Source organism: Myotis nattereri, assembly GCF_964212035.1.
Source record: "Myotis nattereri genome assembly, chromosome: 3".
Classification (NCBI taxonomy): domain Eukaryota; kingdom Metazoa; phylum Chordata; class Mammalia; order Chiroptera; family Vespertilionidae; genus Myotis; species Myotis nattereri.
Window position 1 is genome coordinate 170,955,371 of NC_138077.1, and position 18,810 is coordinate 170,974,180.

The 18,810-nt window shown below is 41.6% G+C and overlaps 1 protein-coding gene across 1 annotated transcript in view; it reads right to left on the bottom strand.

Annotated features, from left to right (window-relative positions):
• ROR1 (receptor tyrosine kinase like orphan receptor 1) overlaps positions 1-18,810 on the bottom strand; it is a gene marked incomplete at both ends in the record, with an annotated part of 400,347 nt that overhangs the window by 119,993 nt on the left and 261,544 nt on the right. The window contains 2 exons of the mRNA XM_081087069.1: positions 6,433-6,463; positions 7,091-7,378. Coding sequence (XP_080943195.1) covers positions 6,433-6,463; positions 7,091-7,378 — 319 coding nt within the window. The remainder of the gene's footprint in view (positions 1-6,432; positions 6,464-7,090; positions 7,379-18,810) is intronic.

The window sequence follows — 18,810 nt, forward strand, 5'->3', positions numbered from 1 at the left end:
ATCAAGACTATGAGGAACTGTACACTTGAAACTTATATAATCTTATTAACCATTGTCACACCAATAAATTTAATAAAAAAGAATGTAACAACAACAAAGACTATAAGAAACTAGCATAAGGATAGACACAAACATAGATCAATGGAATAACATTGAAAGTCCAGAAATAAACACATACATTTTTGGTCAATTGTTTTTTAGCAGGTTGCCAAGACAATTCAATGGGTACAGAATAGTCTTTTCCACCAATGGTGTTGGGATGACTGGATTTCCATTTCCAAAAGAATGAATCTGGATACCTACCTCATACCATATGCAAAAAGTAACTCAAAATGGACCAAAAACCTAAATATAAAAACTAAAACTATAAAACTAAAGCTTTTTCTTTACATTGGATTTTATTTTACAAAAATTTCCAGTATCAGAGAAAAATGATTCACTGTTTATTATTATAGAAAATCATAATTAATTAGAAACATGCAAGTAAATGTGAGTATCTGGTTCTTTCTTGTTAATCCTCACCTGAGGATATTTTTTCCATTGATTTTCAGAGAAAGTAGAAGGGAGGATGGAAGGGAGGGGAGAGGGGGAGAGGGAGAGAGAGAGGGAGAGGGAGAGAAAGAGAAACATCGATGTGAGAGAGACACATTAATTAGTTGCCTCTTGCATGTGCCCCAACCAAGGCTAGAGATCAAACCTGCAACCCAGGTATGTGCCCTTGACCAGAAATGAAACCTGTGATGCTTCAGCATGCAGACCAATGCTCTAGTCACTGAGCCACTGGCCAGGGCTAAATGTGAGTATCTTGATTTTAGAAATTTCTGAGAAGTCCCAGGAATTCCAATTTATTGATCCTGGGTTACAAAGATTAATATCTATCAGGAATTTGGAAACACTACTTTCTCACGTTCCTTAAGTCATCCTCAAATGTCATCTTACCATGTTCTATATGTACCCACCTCTGATATAAAATTGAAACTCTTAGAAGAGATTGGAGTAAATCTTTGTGACGTTGGATTAGGCAATGGTTTCTCAAAAGCACAAATAACCAAATTAAAAAATAAATTGAACTTCATCAAAATTAAAAACTTTTGTGTTTCAAATGAACACTGTCAAGATAAAGAAAAGAAAGCCACAGAATGAGAGAAAATATTTGTAAATCATGTATTGGATAAGGACACAGCATCCAAAATATATAAGAGTTCTTAGAATTCAAGAATAAAAGGACAAATAACCCAAACCAAAAAAAACGGGCAAGGAATTTGAACAAACATTTCTCCAACAATATGTAAATGGCCAACAAGTACATAAAAAGATGCTCAATATCATTCATCATTAGGAAAATGCACATCAAAACCACAATAAAATACAACTTTATAACCACTAGGATGGTTATAATAATAAAAAATAATAAAAGGAAAATATGTGTCAGAGAAGAACCCACATACAGAAGAAGAAGAACAGCAACAACAACTCCTCTTGCCTGGAGTCCACATACAAAAAGTACACAACAAATAATTTAATAAGAGTAAAGAGCACACAAGGGATCCTCTGCCCCTGGGATCTGGCACTCCGTCACTCAGTGCTGGCACAGCATACTGCAAACCTGTAACATCCCCTCCTGGGACTAACACTGTTCTGGTCCAGGAGACACATACAGCTTTGCCCTATGTCCCTGTATCAGAAGGCAACTGCAAAAGTTTGTGTGTTGTGCCACGGCCAGTGGAGGATATGGATAATGCTCAGAGCACAGGAAGGGTAGCAGTGGCAAAAGCACTTCAACAAGAGAACAGATAATTAAATCAATTTGTCAAAATTTTCCAGTTTGAATGCAATAGGTTCTTACACAACCAACCATCATTCCCAATATTTCCAAGCTTTTCCTGCTTTTCTTTTTTTTAGTATATTTTTTATTGATTTCAGAGAGGAAGAGGGAGGGAGAGAGAGCAAGAAATATCAATGATGAGAGAGAATCGCTGATTGGCTGCCTCCTCCATGCCCCATGCTGGGGATTGAGCCCTCAACCTGAGCCTGTGCCCTGACCGGGAATTGAACTGAGACCTCCTGATTCATAGGTCGACGCTCAACCACTGAGCCACACCGGCTGGGCTTCCCACTTTTCTTTACATTGCAGCCAGTGCTTCTGAAAGTTCTCATAAATTAAGGTTTACAAGAGTTTCACATGGATGTGAAAAATTTTGCAATATTAAGTGTTATGGGTAGAATTATCCTACCCCCCACCCCCAAATCCATATGTTGAAGTCCTAATACCCAGTATCTCAGAATATGACCTTACTTGGAAATAAGGTCCTTATAGAGGTAATCAAGTTAAAATGAGGTTATTGAGATGGGTCCTAATACAATAAGACTGGTGTCTTCATAAAAAGAGGAAACTCGGAGACGCACAAACAAGGAGAAGGCTATGTGAATATCAAGGCAGAAATTGTGGTGATACTTCTACAAGCAAAGAATGCTGGCTGGTGTGGCTCAGTTGGTTGAGCATCATCCTGTGCATGGAAGGGTTGTGGTTCAATTCCCGGTCAGGGAACATACCCAGGTTATGTGGAGGCAATGATAGATGTTTCTCTCTCATATGTTGTTTCTCTCTCTCTCTCCCCCTCTCCCTGTTTCTCTCTCTCAAACCAATAAAGACATTTTAAAAAATGGTGGCAAATCACCAGAAGAGTCTTCCTCATAACCCTCAGAGGGCACCAACCGTGTCAACATCTTGATCTCCCACTTCAAGCCTCCAGAGTGTGAGATAATAACTTTGTTTAAGCCATTCAGTTGCTGTAATTTATTATGACAGCCCTAGAAAACTAATACATTAAACAATTCACATTACTCTTAAGTTTGTACACATACAGGATAATGTGTAAAACATGATACTGATTTTAAGATGAAATCATACTTTGTAATATATTCTACAATAATGATTATTTATTATATGACCCCATTACTCCATTTAAATATGAGATACAAAGGTCTTAGTTCATTTGCTAAAATTCTTTGCAAATTTAAGTACTGCTTTCGGAATTTCATTGAGAATTATAGCCTCTACTGGCTCAAGAAAGCAGTTTCTCCAAATTATAATTAGTTTTAAGAAGTAAGAATTACAGTGACTCAAGAAAGTTTGTCTAACCTGGCATTGTTGCCCAGAAAAAAACAGTATGTAAAAACCTTGTGTAAAACAACATAGGTAGTCATTTTGCTGAAATGAAGGCCATAAAAAAAGTTTAATGGAACTCATATATAACAATCTATAAATTATATATAATATCTCTGGCCCATTAACAGAACACCAAGACATGCATAATAATGATTAAAGTCGTCTTTTGATAGTTCCTGGCTTTCAGTCAGATAAAAACCATAACTCTGCATGTATTTTTTATTCTGTCATTATGAAGGTATATTTGTCAGCGTGGGAGGATAGAACATATTTCATCTAACAGTTTGCTAGCGTGATTTATGACTTTTAAATATTTAGACGTGTGGTATGTGGGCCTCCTCTTGTACTCATGCCCCAGGCCCTGTATTGTTCGAGGTGGGCCAGGACCCAGCAATGACAGAAGAAAATAAAGCCTGAAGCTATGAACAGAAGCCGAACTACTAACGTCTCAAACTTGCTCCTACTACAAACTAGAATGCCATCCTAGAAGCTTCATGTGAACATCTAATGCAGTCCCTACAGGGAGTGACCAGTACCTCACATGCCTTGCCTTCCTGGGCCATAGACCTGAGGGACAAGCCCTTCCCAGTTGGCGGGGGTGTAGCCAGTGCTGTGGCCTCAAATGGCACTTAGCTCTCACCATGTCTCATTCACCTAAATTTCACTCATCAAATGTTAGGGTTGTGCCATGGACTTGCATTTGATCTCCTTATAGTAACTCTGTTGTGCCACCTTCAAGTAAATAGAGCAAGTTTATAAATGCACTTCACTCCTCTCTTGGAAAAAGGACTGTGAGGTTTGACAAAGGCTTTTGGGGCAATCCTAAATATTGTGATATTCCCCATGGCTGTCATTTTGTGATGTTCTACCTGTTCCATTGTCGCGAGGTTTGGCTTCTTGTTGGGGACTATGAGGACAGGGAAAGGAACTAGCATTTTATTTTGGAGTTAATCTTAGGAAGAGAGAAACTCTTAGAGACAGCATTAAGTAGTGGCAGCTGAGGAAAAAAAGCAGGATACGTCATCAATTTCTAAGGAAAAGAGAAAAAAAGGATATAAAAATGCCAACTGGCAATGCCCCAATGAGAATGAAGATTGAATGGCCAATCAATTTCCCATGCCAATTGCATCTTACTGCAAGCTCCGTCCAAGCAAAAATGGCAGCTATGCATTTCATGCTCTCACTGACTAACATGATGGAAAAGTGGACAGCTAATATAAAACAACCTGACATCAAAGGATACTTTGAGCTATGGTTAAGCATCTTTAAGAACTTCAATACCCTCTTCGTAGACATCAGCTCACAAAAGTAGTACATAATAGTCAGCCCCCCTTATCTGCGATTTTGCTTTCTATAGTTTCAGTTACCTGCGGTTAACCTTGGCCCAAAAATATTAAATAGAAAATTCCAGAAATTAACAATTCATAAGTTTTAAATTGTACGCCATTCCTCACCTCTCCATCCTGCCCAGGATGTGAATCATACTTTTGTTCAGTGTATCCATGTTGTATATGCTACCTGCCTGTTAGCCACTTCGTAGTTGTCTCTGTTATCAGACCAACTGTCCTGGTATCACAGTGCTGGTGAACAAGTAACCCTCATTTTACTTAATAATGGCCCCAAAGCGCATGAGTAGTGATGCTGGCAATTTGGAAATGCCAAAGAGAAGCCATAAAGAGGATGTATGTTTAGGGAAAAAACATCATCTACAGGGTGCAGTACTATCTGTGGTTTCAGACACCTGGTGGGGGTCTTGAAATGTACCCCCCAGAGATGAGGGGGAGCTTCTGTACTATCTTTGAGTAAAATTAAAAAACATGTGCGATAGACTGGGTTCATCAGAAAGGTGGCAGCAAAGTAAAACTTCCAAAAGAAAGGAGCTTTCTGATGCAAATACAACAGGCAGAAAGTCCAGTGCTTAGTAACACAGGCAGATTAGTGAAAACCACATTAATCAACCTGGGATACTGATTATCAACCACATTTGAAACACAGATTAACAGGAACAAATAAGGTACCCGGGTGGGAAGCATTTTTACAGCGAGGAACAAAAGTTGTAATCTTTGTTTAAATAAGACTTCAAACAGATTCCACATATCAATCAATCGTGAGATCATTAAAAAAAAAAAAAAAGATTAACTTCGAGAAATGCAATGCAGAGTGACCAAACTTCTGACCTATTTGAGATCAATCAAGGTTTTCTACCTGGGCAAGTAGAATGCAATTAGCACTTGGGTGATTTTAAAGATTTCTTTTACAGTTGCCTTTAACCAGCTGGTAAAACAGCAGAACAGTGTGGCTTATGGCCAATGTTTATTTTTATCCATTACCTATTTTTATTAAAAATGGGATTGTGGGCCACTGGGCCCCCGGCACATACACATATATTAAAATATCCCACATTGTAATTAGTGGCACAGAAGGGATTAGAGCAAATAAAGTGGCTATGTTTGCCACGGGTATAGTCTAGGTCAGACGTTTTGATGCTCTTGTGGCAGAACCTGGTGCATTTTATTTCAGAAGTCTAAAAATATAAAAAATATTTTCTTGCAAAGCAAGAGCTTTAATAGATGAGTCCCCTCCCGCCAAATAAAAATACACATAAAAAATACCTTAAGTGGACACTTGTGGAACAAAAGAATAAAATCCCTTGGCCAGAAAAATGGACAAATGCATCAACAATAGTGCCAGTGAAAGAAATTGGATCTTTGGACTCTGTTAACAAGGGACTCAGAATAAATCAAACTTCATGTAACTCTCTACCCAGGCACAGGGCTTTCTTCCCCTATGTGAGTCAGAACTTCGGTCTTTGAGTTCTTTAAAGGGAATAAAAAATAAAGTGATCACCTAATTGTTGACCCGTTAAATGCCCAAAGCACATGCTTACAGAAACCCAGAATAGGCCCTTTTACACTAAAGGCCAGAGTATGAGTTCTTAAGACAGCACTGTATCACTTGTTGGCTTCATTTTATAAAACTCACTGTTGTAAATAATGTTAGATTAATTTTCAAATAATAAATGTAAGTAGATTTTTGCTTTGATCATTCAGAATCAACACCACCATGCCTGAGAGTACTGCCAATGCTAGTCTCCTGTGAATCTTCATATCAGAGACAAAGCAAAATGGAATGAGGGCAGGGCCAAACGGAATGAAATCTGGAAACACTGTGTCTTGGCCCAAGCAGCCGATAACACTGCCTTTGCCCTAGAAATCTCTGGAGAAACACTTAGACATAAGGAGGGAGGAGATAAAAGTACTCACGAGGATCCGGGACTTGCGGTGGGAGGGGGGCCTGAAGAAATGAAAGAAAAACAAAGGAAACTGTCAGGCTGGGTTACTGGCCCGCGGGCATGGGTGCAGGCAAACCACGGCAGATTAAAGTTCTCAAACCTCCTGAAGTGATACTTATTTTTCTGGGATTTCTTATTTTGCCCCAGTCGCGCTCCCTCCTCCCAAACACCTCTACAAAATAGCATACCAGTGAGAACTTGTCTATACCCTACAGTTGAGGGCAAATGCTAAGACAAGTGCTGAAAAATGAGTCCTCGCAGGACGCAGGGAGTTTCCAGTGAGAGGCTGAGTGCTGGCACCCCGACACTGATTGCACCAGCAGGGGCCTTTGCTGGCCCCTGGACAGAAAAGAGCACGTGTGCTGCAAACCTGTCCCACTTCCCTCTCCCGGGCACAGAGGAGGCGCTGGGGGCTCAGCCTGATGTGGATTCTACTCCTGCTCTGGTGGTCAACCCTGAGCACGGTAGGTAACTACTGAGCCTTCTGACTTATTTGTAAAATGGTGCAATGGTGCCAGCATTAGGGTGGCTGGGCACACAGGACATTCTCAGTATGTGCTCCCTGCCCCCCCTAGGGACCCCCATGGAGGTTGAAGGCCAAAGGCCCTCCCAGGTAGGAGGCTGCTTACCAAACTTGACGAACAGGACTCCGGTGGTAGAAACCACCTTCTTGCCGTTGGTCGCCACGCACTGGAAGTAGCCCGTGTCGGTGGTGTCCAGGTTTCGAATCCGCAGCCGAGAGCCATAGTTGGTCGCCCGAAAGGAGATCCTGCGGGGCTCCTGGACCACAGGCGCGTCGTTTTTGAACCAGCGGATGGTGGGAGGCGGATTCCCAGAGACTTTGCAGTGCAGCTCAGCCGTCTGCCCCAGGGACGTGGTGATGTTATTCATGGGTTCATCGAGGGTCAGGTAAGAATCTGTGAGCACAGGGCGAAGGAGGCAGGTGAGAGGCGCAGGCAGCTGGAGAGCACCTCCAAGTACCCCAAATCCACAGCACGGTGCCCCAGCACCACAGAGAGACAACAGGAGCGGTATGGCGGAGACAGACGAGGCAGGAAAGCATCCATTTACGGAGACCCCATGACCATTAACACTCACTCACAGGGCCCGCTGCCTGGGAGGAAATGTGTTCCTAACCATTGTATAAACCCCAGTTTTCAAATGACTATACAGTACCCAAGGAGAAACGTACTTTCCAGGACAAGACAAAAGGAGCTTTTGTGCTGAGAGCATTAAAAAACAAAACAAAACAAAACTCATGATCCTTGTTACAGACTCAAACAATACAGTGAAGAAAAAGGAGTAAAATTCACCTAATATCTCCTCACCCCAAAATAACACCATTCTTAACATTGTGGAAAAGATCCTTCTAGCTTGTCCACTTTTGATAAGAAAGAAAGCATGAAAAACTGGAAAAACAGAAGCAACGTTATTTATAGTAAGTCAATGTTGTGGATACGTTCTGCAACTTTAAGAAAGACAACATATAACTAAACGAATGTTACCACAGGCTAATTGAGCTAAACAAGAGTTAAGTTCCCAAGGCATCTTATCAACATATAAATGAAACAACGTTGAAGGAAATGAAGTTATTCAAGGACTTGCGTATATTCACATGGCATAAGATCAGGAAGATGTCAGAAATCTTCCACCAGTGATGATATAAAGGTTGTGAAAGCCAGGTCACTGGCAGGCAAAGTGACCAAGGAATGCATATTTCCATAATGTTATTTATATCAACTGTAACACATTACAATATATAAAATTCTATGCATTTAAGTTTTAGTTGAGAAATAATTTACATTCTAGGAAATATACAGATTTTAGTTATACAGTTCTCTGAGTACTGATAAATGCATGTACTCATGTAACCAATGTCCCTATCAAAATGTAGAACAGCCCTGGCTGGTGTGGTTCAGTTGGTTGAGCATCATCTATTGCACTGAAAGGTCACCAGTTTGATTCCGGGTCAGGGCACATGCCTGGTAGGGGGCGTACACAGAAGGAAGCCAATCAATGTTTCTTGTTGATGTTTCTATCTCTCTTTCTTTCTTTCTCTCTCTCTCTTTAAAAATTAATAAAAACATATTTGGAAAAGATAGAGAACATCCTCAACATCCCAGAAAGTACCCCGAGATCCTTTGTAGTTAATCCCTGCTCCCACCCACTCCTCTGCCCCCATTCCAGGCAACCACAACTCTGATTTCCTATCATCAAAGACTAATTTTTCCTGTTCTAAAATTTCAAATAAATGGAATCATAACATATGTATCTTTTGCATTGGCTTCTTTTGAGTTTTACTACATTAAACGTTTTAATAATGAAATAAATTTTACTTAAGCTTATCCTATATAATAAAGAGATAATTTGCAAATTGACCCTCATGCCCTTGCATCACAATATGGCCACTCCCACATTGTCACAAGATGGCTGGCAGGGGAGGGCAGTTGGGGGCGATCAGGAGGTCAGGGGAGGGCAGTTGGGGGTGATCGGGCTGGCAGGGGAGCAGTTAGGTGTCAATCAGGCTGGCAGGGGAGTGGTTAGGGGGTGATCAGGCTGGCAGGCAGAAGCAGTTAGGGGCAATCAGGCAGGCAGGCAGGCGAGTGGTTAGGAGCCAGCAGTCCTGGATTGTGAGAGGGATGTCCGACTGCTGGTTTAGGCCTGATCCCACAGGGGTCAAACATCCCCAGAGGGGTCCCAGATTGGAGAGGGTGCAGGCTGAGCTGAGGAACACTCTCCCCCCTGCCCCCCCCCCTGCCAGTGCACGAATTTTGTGCACTGGGCCTCTAGTTCTTTAATAATATAACATTTTTTAAAAATATATTTTATTGATTTTTTACAGAGAGGAAGGAAGAGAGATAGAGAGTTAGAAACATTGATGAGAGAGAAACATCAATTAGCCACCTCCTGCACATCTCCTACTGGGGATGTGCCCACAACCCAGGTACATGCCCTTGACTGGAATCGAACCTGGGACCCTTTAGTCCGCAGGCCGACACTCTATTCACTGAGCCAAACCGGTCAGGGCAATAATATAACATTTTAAACATCATACTGATATTAATTGTGGAATCCAGTTGCTGAGAAAATAACTTATATTTTTAAAATTAAGTTTAATTTTTAAAAATTGGTCTGTTTTTATGTATATGGATTTTCCTTTGATCTCATTTTCCTGACTACTCATCCTAGGGTAGGTCCATACTGTACCTCCCATTGTTCTTCTGTCCTTTCTTGAAACCTAAACTGGGATGGCTTTTTAAGTGGCTGTCTGCTCTGCAGGACTACATGACCATAAGGGCAGGCATCTAGAATGTTTTGGTCATGACTGCAGGCTCAATCCCCAGTAGGGGGCATGCAGGAGGCAGCCAATCAATATTCTGCTCTCACATCAATGTTTCTCCCTCCTTCTACCTTCCTCTCTCCCAAAAAAATCAATAAAAATATTTTTAAAGCAACTCCCAGAAAATAATATAAGAGAAAACCTAGATGACCTTGAGTATGTTGATGACTTTTTAGATACAACACCAAAGACATGACCCATGAAAGAAATAATTGATAAGCTAAACTTCATTAAAAACTTCTGCTCTTAAAAAGGCAATGCCAAGAGAATGAGAAGACAAGCCACAGGCTGGGAGAAGATAGTTGTAAAAGACACATCTGAAAGGAGTGTTATCTAAAATATACAAAGAACTCTTAGAGCTCAATAATTGGCAAACAAACAATCTGATTTTTTTTTTAAAAGAACTTAATAGACACCTCATAAAAGAAGTTATAAAAATGGCAAATAAGCCTAAAAAAGATGCTCCACATCATATGTCATCAGAGAAATACAAATTAAGACAACAATGAGATATCACCAGACACCAAAATCCAGTACACTGACAATACCAAATGCTGACCAAGACATGGAGCAACAGAAACTCTCACTCTTTACTGGTGGGAATGCAAAATGCCACAGCCACTTTAGAAGACAATTTGGCAGTTTCTTCCAAAACTAAACGTATTCTTACCCTTTGATCCAGAAATATTTCTCTTTGTTATTTACCCAAAGGAGGTGAAAACTATGTTCACACAAAACCCTACACACAGATGTTTGTAGCTTTATTCATTTAACTGCCAAAACCTGCATGCAACCAAGGTGTCCTTCAGTAGGTGAAAGGACAAACTCTAGTACATCCAGACAATAGAATATTATTCAGCACTTAATAGTCATCATGAGCTATTAAGCCATGAAAAAAACATGAAGGGAACTTAAATGCATATTACTAAGTGAAAGGAGCCAATATGAAAGGGCTACATACTGTATAATTTCAACTACATGACATTCTGTTAAAGGCAAAATGATGAGGACAGTAAAAAGATCAGTAGTTTCCAGGGGTGGGGGTGGAGGGGAGGTGGGATGAATAGTTGGAGCACAGAGGATTTTTTTGGGCAGTGAAAATATTCTGTCTGGTACTATAGTAGTGGGTACATATCATTATGCACATATCATTCTATACAACCCCAAGAGTGAGCAGTAATGGAAACTATGGTATTTGGGTGGCGACGATATGTCAATGTAGATTCATAAATTTCAACTGATGTACCATTCTGGTGGGTGATGTTGATAATCGGGGAGGATATGCATGTGTGGGGACAGGGAGTATATAGGAAATCTCTGTATCTTCCTTTTAATATTGCTGTGAAACTAAAACTATTAGAAAAGTCTATTTTTTAAAAATCATTTTAACTGCAGCATCCATGCTTTTGGACAGAAGTTCTCAAACTTTTTAGTTTCAGGATGCCAATATACTCTTTAAAATATTGAATGCTTCAAAGAGATAAGTTTTAAATATTTATTTACTAATTTATTGAAAAGTTAAAAATAAGTTCATTACTTGTTAACACAAATATATATTTAGTGAAAAATACAATTGTAAGAAGAGTTGCATTGTTTTATATTGTTGTAAATCTATTATTGGGCTTAAAAGCAGACAGTTGGAGTCTCTTCTTTCTGCATTTAGTCTGTTGAGATATGTCATTTTGGTTGAAGTGTATGAAAGAAATATGGCCTCTCACAGTTGGAAAAGGGGAGAGGTCTTTGAATAGCCTTTTCAGATAATTTAGGATATCCTTTTTTGATACTACGTCAAAATTCAACAAGTGGTAGCTTCTTAAAAGTTCGTTGCAATGTGAAGTCTGAAGCCATAGCAAAGAACTTTTCATAATCTGTTACACTTAAGTGAATTGGCTTATCCTGCTCTTTAAAGATCTTTTACCCACCTATGATTTTGAAACACTATGCATTGCCCATTTACAAAAGATTGGCTCAATGAGTTACGTAGATCTTCCAAATATGGACACATGTGATCATGCAATATAGAAAAACTGTACTCAGTAGTATCACCACCAAGCTCTTCAGTAAAGATTGGCAAGCTGTCAAGCTCATGGTGGATGCTAAATGTTTTACCAAATTTAATTTTTTATTGGAAGCTCAAATTTTATTGTTGGCAATTAACATCACTTCCTGTTTACTAAATATGGCAGGTTCATTTTGTTCATTTTCAAGAATATTCAAGAATAATGTCAGTCATTCAAGTAAAAAAATGAGCAGTTCAGCTCACAACTCAAACGCTTTTCTTTGTGACAACTATAGTACTTCCGCAGTGAGTGGGAGTGCTTATGTACACTTCCCATTTCAACATGGGGAATATTAAAAACATGTACCGAAGGGTCAAGATGTAATCAAGTTAGTAATTTTTACTACTTCATCAAAGACCATCTTAAGTATGGTTGGCTTTAAAAAAATGAAGTGCATGATGGTGGAGAATACGACTTCTAGCATAATTTGTTAGTTTGTTACCACTATCTTGATTTGTGCTAAGATGCCAGCACTTTTATCTACCATTGCTTTTGCACAGTTGGGATGGGTAAACTGTGGTTCAGAGGACTTATCCCAGACCTATCCCAGCTAGGAGAAGGCAAAGCCAGGGTCTGGATTCCAAGCTTAGTGCTCTTTCCATCATACTCCACAGCTGCCCTTTTGTTGTGTATGTAATAGGTTCGATTTCAAATCCAGTTGTTTGTGACTTAAGTGACGTTGTTTTAATTCAAGTTGTTTATGACAAAGAAAAAAAGTTGCTTTGATAGAAGAATGAAGTAAGTGGTATCAGTATGTCAGCATCCCACATTGCTTTGATATAAGAATGAAGGAAGTCATGCCAGGATGTCATCATTCGACATCTGTTGTCCTTGATAAGCAATCAGCAGCAGAGCTGTGGAGGGGCCCCTGGGGGAGCATGGGAAGAACATGTGGAGAAGCAACAAGGGCAAGGGGACATTTAGACGGTAAATACTGAGAGCTTGTGAGGACTGCTGGAGAGTTTTGGTTTGGGTGAAACCTAAAAACTCTCAGTAGACCCTTGGGAATTCGCTCCTGTCTTGGCAAGGCACTGCATGCAGACAGTGGTGATGAACCCTGCAGAGGCCTGGAGAAAGAGATCAGCAGCTTCCCAACACAGGCGTCTTTGTTCCCTAGCAATGTGCTCTAGGAACAGGGGACTTCTACTTTTGCGCTGGCAGCTGGAAACCAGCTCTTTGGTTGGTTGCCTACTCTCCCCAGTGCTACCTCCTATAAAAAGGTGCACCTTATATTAAACTTGGACTTTATTCCTTCACTCCCCCTTGCCTGGAACAATAGTGTAATTAATCTGTCATTTATTTGGAATATGTTATTTCTTTACTAGAGGCCTGGTGCACAAAATTCTTGCACTCGGGGTGGGGGGTGGTGGTCCCTCAGCTGGGCCTGTGCCCTCTTGCAGCCCAGGAGCCCTTGGGGTATGTCCGACTGATGGCTTAGGCCCTTCCATGGGGAGCAGGCCTAAGCCAGCAGTCAGACATAAGCCAACAGTCAGACATCCTTAGCGCTACTGCGGAGGCGGGAGAGGCTCCCGCCACTGCTGCTGCGCTCGCCAGCTGTGAGCCCAGCTTCTGGCTGAGTGGCGCTCCCCCTGTGGGAGTGCACTGACCACCAGGGGGCAGCTCCTGTGTTGAGTATCTGCCCCATGGTGGTCAGTGTGCATCATAGTGACAGGTCATTCTGCCGGTGGGCCGAAACCAGCTCTCCAACAAACCCGAGGAGTCCTGAATACTGAGAGGGCACAGGCCAGCCCAAGGAACCCCACCCATGCACTACTGGGGCCAGGGAGGGACACAGGAGGTTGGCCAATTGGGGAGGGACCACAGGAGGGCTCCAGGGCATGTCTGGCCCGTCTCACTCAGTCCCAATTGGCCGGACCCCAGCAGCAAGCTAACCTACCTGTAGGAGTATCTTCCCCCTGGTGGTCAGTGCACGTCATAGCGAGCGGTTGAGCCACCTTAGCATATCATTAGTATATTATGCTTTGATTGGTTGAATGGCCAATGGGACGACCAGACACTTAGCATATTAGGCTTTTATTATATAGGATTTTGCTCATTAAGAGATATTATCCTATATGCTATCAGCTTGTAAAATTATTATAATCCCCACAGCAAACCTCTGCTAAATTGCAAGCAAAGAACCAACTGTGTCTGAGCATAACTTTTGCTGCCTCCCACAAAACAAAAAACAAAGCACCTTTTCTGCTCCTCTCGGTCCTAGTCTAGTGTGAGGCTCTCAGAACAAAATGGTTTAGTCCTGAGCACCATAAGCCAGAGAGAGGCTTGTATGGCCTGTTTTCTATTTCTAAATAAGCAGATTGGGATTTGGGAGTAATCCTAAGTGATTGTGGTAGATCTGGGCAAACATTTGGGACTTAATAAAAAGAGAGTTGATATTTTTATAATGTAGGAAAATGAAATGACAGTATTCTTTCACTGCTACCATCTTCTCCATTACCTACAGAAAGTGATGATGATGGCTAACATTTTTTGAGCATTTATGAGGTACCAGACACCATTCTAAGTACCTTGTACATATTAATTTATTTAATCTTGAAAACAATCCTATGAGTTAAATACTATCATTACCCTCACTTTTGAGATAAGGAAAGGAGATGCAGAGAGATTAAGTGATTGCCCAAAGTCACGCAGCTAGAAAGTGGCAGAGCCAGGACCCAGACCCAGACCTGTAGACACAAAAGACCGTACTGTTAGCCAATGCACTGCTTCCCTATAAACCCAGACTGTCTCTCATTGTCCACCACCACCTCTAACCAGAACTACAGAATAGCCTTGCTCTTTTTATGAGTCCTTCCAGCACGTGACAGTACCCGCTGGTGCTGAGAACAACTAAATCACTACTAGTCACATATGACGTAACTGGAAGTCATCATCGAGAATGAGCTTTTTAAATACAGTCCAGGCAACGTTCATACTGACGCTTAATCAACCTAAAAAGTGAACTGTGAGAAAAAAGAAGTTTATGAGCGCTCTGGGAATTGAGACTCTATTTCCTCTTTTTTTCCTTTTTGTATTTTCCTCAGCACTCCATGTGTTATTGGGAACTTCATAGGCATTTAATAAATGCTGGTTGATTAAGTAAATGGAAGGCTCAAGTGTATTTTGGGCAAATGAGCTTCGGCGACACCCCATTTATTACTTACTCGTTTGACAAGACGTCACATCTACAAATCCCTCCCAACATTTATTACTTAATTTTCAAAGTGCCCTCCCACTCTCCTCAGGGAGAGAGGCGGGGCCAAGAGTTATATTCCCATTTTGACAGGTGAGAGAAACTGAGATATAAAGAGTTCAACAGTCCTTTGCCATGGCAACCCAGCCAGTCAGCCGGCGAGCCAGTTACAATTAGGCTCAGGGCCTGGGTCTCAGTATCAAAGAGGAGCATGCCAAAATCCTCGTCCTCTACAGGACCGATCCTTTTCAGAGGAGGGAGGAGGTTCCTGACATGAAATAAAATGCTTAGCTAAACATAAAGGAAGGCTGCCAAACACAGTTAGGTCATCACATTTGACTTTGAGAGAACATTCTGTTCACGCTATCAACCTGCATTCACTTTCAGCACACTTCACCATAAATACTTCTGACTCACTATCTCGGGAAATATTTTTTATCTTAATAAACTCAATGCAAAACGTAATCTAAATCGGCTTGCGCATTCTTGAGCCTGAGCCACAAGCTGCATTTAATAAAAATCAGTGGAAATAGCAAGGGACTTCTGAATAACCACAGTTTGTTATCTGACGTGGGGCTGCTGGGAAGTTCTGAACACACAGAGAGCAGGTCAGTAAGCTGAAGGTATGGAGAGAGCCTGAGGCCACTGGGTGACCCCACTTGTTGGACCTTAGTTCCCACTGGCACTATTCACGTTAATGGAGTCAGCAGGGGCATTAAGAACATAGTTCTGAAATTGGACAGCTTGGCTTCATATCTGAGTACCATCTCTCACTTGCTGTTATTTAACATCTCCAAGTCTCATTTTCCTCAACCACAAAATTTATATATATAAAACCCTAATATGCAAATAGACCGAATGGCAGAACAACTGAACAACTGAACAACCGGTCTCTTTCACGTGCACTGACCACCAGGGGGAGGGCACGGACCATGGCAGGTGTTAGCAGCAGGCCACAGAGCATGGAACATGGTAGGCATCGGCTGCGGCGGGATGGTGGAGCAGGTCAGCAGGGGTGCCAGACCAAGGCAGGGCACTGGTCCCTGTCATCTGGGAGAGCCTCTGGCGGTTACTGAAAATTCTTTGCTCTCGTGCGCCACAGTCCCACCTGGCACTCGCACCTGCTGCCAGTACCAGCCCTGCTCGCACCTGCTGCCAGTGCCTAGCACCAGTCCGATTGCCCCTGAGGGCTTCTCCACCTCCCCCTGCTCCTGAGGTGCAATCATGGCAGCAGCTGCCGCTTGCACCCACTGATGGTGTCAGCCCCAATCACTCCGTGCCATCAGTGGGTGCGAGCGGGGCCAGCGCTGTCAGTGTGTGGGAGTGGCGGTGGGAGTGGGTTTGCCGGCAGAGAGGGGACTGGGGACTGTGGCAGAGGGGTTGGGCAGGGGCGCAATGATGGGCCAAGACCCGCCCCTGTGCCCACCATAGCCTCATGGCCCATAGTTCCTTTCAAGGTGCACAAATTCATGCACTGGGCCTCTAGTGAGTTAATTTTTATAAGTACCCAGTAGTGATGTTGTGAAGGTTAAATAAGATAGCTCATCCTTGGAACCTCAAAGCATTCACTACAGGGAGTTATCATAAGCTAGAACCAGAGATTCTCAACCCTCCCTGAACATCACTATCGTCTGGAGAATAAACAAAACAAAACACTGATACCTGGGATCCTAATTTAATTGACCCTGGGTGCAGTTCAGGATAAGCATTTTTTTAGACGGTCCTCAAATGATTCTCCTGCATAGTCAACAAGAGAACACTTGGCTAAAGTCATAGCTATGGTTTCCTGACCACCGATTCTTGCCTGGCTTCCTGTTGAGCCCAGCTTTTATTGCTAAAAAAATCTCTAGGAGGATTCTCCACTACAATCCCCATTGATCAGAAGCAGAAATCAAGTCTGAGTCTTAAGCATGTTGCCTAAGGTCATATTAGTGATAAAGAGTGGAACCACTTCTCCAACTCAAACTTCTGCCTTGAACTCCCCAGTTTTGAACCTATGTCCTTAATTAAGCAGAGAGATGGCTCGATGAAAGTAAACATTTCCTGGTTGGGCAAAGCTGTCATGGGCATCCCATAAACATCAAAAGAAACAAAGTGCTGTGCTGGGCTGGGCTGGGTCCTAGCCTCACACTCACATTTTCTTGAGAGCTCAAGTCCTAATGTGCCAAGCTGAGCTCAGGATGGTGACCTCTGAGTAACAAGAGTGGGTTTAAATTGTGTCCACAGGACCAAAGACAACAAACAGTCAATAATGAAGCTCCTTTTTGGGGAGCAAACCCCCTTTAAATCTGGATTAATGGGCAAAGACAACTGCCTTTGTAGGTCTTTCCTTAGGAAGCACAGTAAGTACACATAGCAACACAAAGGAGTTTAAGAAAACTCCGCTAGCTAGAGACTTGTTTTAATGAATAGGTCATTTTTATAAGTAGGCCAATTGTATGTAAATGGACTCTTAAAAGCTCAGGGAAATTAGTTTTTCCTTCTAAGTAGTTAAGATCTACAGAGTGGCTGACCTTCAACATTTAGATTGCTTTTGAGTTCCTGCTATAATTAATAAAGGTAGGAGAGGGGGAAAAATGTGTTGAACACGGACTCCATCAGTCAGTTACATATATTACTGCATTTTAACCTTTCTAGAAACTCTGTGATGTATTCCTATTTTAAGGAAGATGCCCAGGCTTACAGAGGTTTTAGCATAGCTAGGCTCATCGTGGCTGGGATTGGAACCCAGTTCTACCCAACACCCATCCCAACTTGTCCCTTACCATTCTACTATTTTATACCTTGCTGTCATTAAGAACTTCTTCCATGAGCAACTCACCTGAAACTATCCAGATGATCTTTACCAGCCCTTATTTTTACTCCAAGAGCAGGTTATCTAATTGGATCACTGGCAACTGCCAACAAGGTTATTCAGGAACCTTTTTTCTAGTTATAAACTTTTGTGATTTATTTCAGTATCCCATTTATTAACATTTTTTCAACTGTTTTTACTATTTGGTATCATTTTGGTACTTCACGTTTATCATGTGTGCATGTGTCATTTAAATTTAGTCATAATAAGAATATAGTAGTCCCCTCTGATCCGTGGTTTTGCTTTCCACAGTTTCAGTTACTTGTGGTCAACTGTGGTCTGAAAAAATTAAATGGAAAATTACAGAAACAAACAACTCACAAATTTTAAATTGTGCACCACTCTGAGTAGTGTGATGAAATCTCATGCCACCCTTCTCAGTCCCACCCAGGACGGGAATCATTCCTTTGTGTAGTGTATTCAGGCTATATGCGCTAACCACCCCCGGTAGTCACTAGTCACCCTCTTGGTTATCAGTATTGTTGCAATATTGCTGCAGTATTGCGGTGCTTATGTTCAAATAACCCTTATTTTACTTAATAATGGCCCAAGGCACAAGAGTGGTGGTGCTGGCAATTCAAATATGTTAAAAAGTACCTTAAAGTGCTTCTTTTAAATGAAAAAGGTATGTAGGTTCAGGAAAAAGCATTATATATACGTATGGTCCAGTACTATCTGCAGTTTCCGGTATCCATGTATTGGAACATACCCTTCATGTTTAAGGGGGGATTACTGTATTTAGAAATTATGAGCAGAAACACACGCATCAGGATAATGACTTGATTTTGACATAAAATTCTTGAAAATAAAATTCAAAAGGACACAGGTTGGCATGAAAATTGGTCCCCGCATCTTAGAGAAATGTTTCCAAACGTATTTCTGACTCCCTTGATCTTCACCCA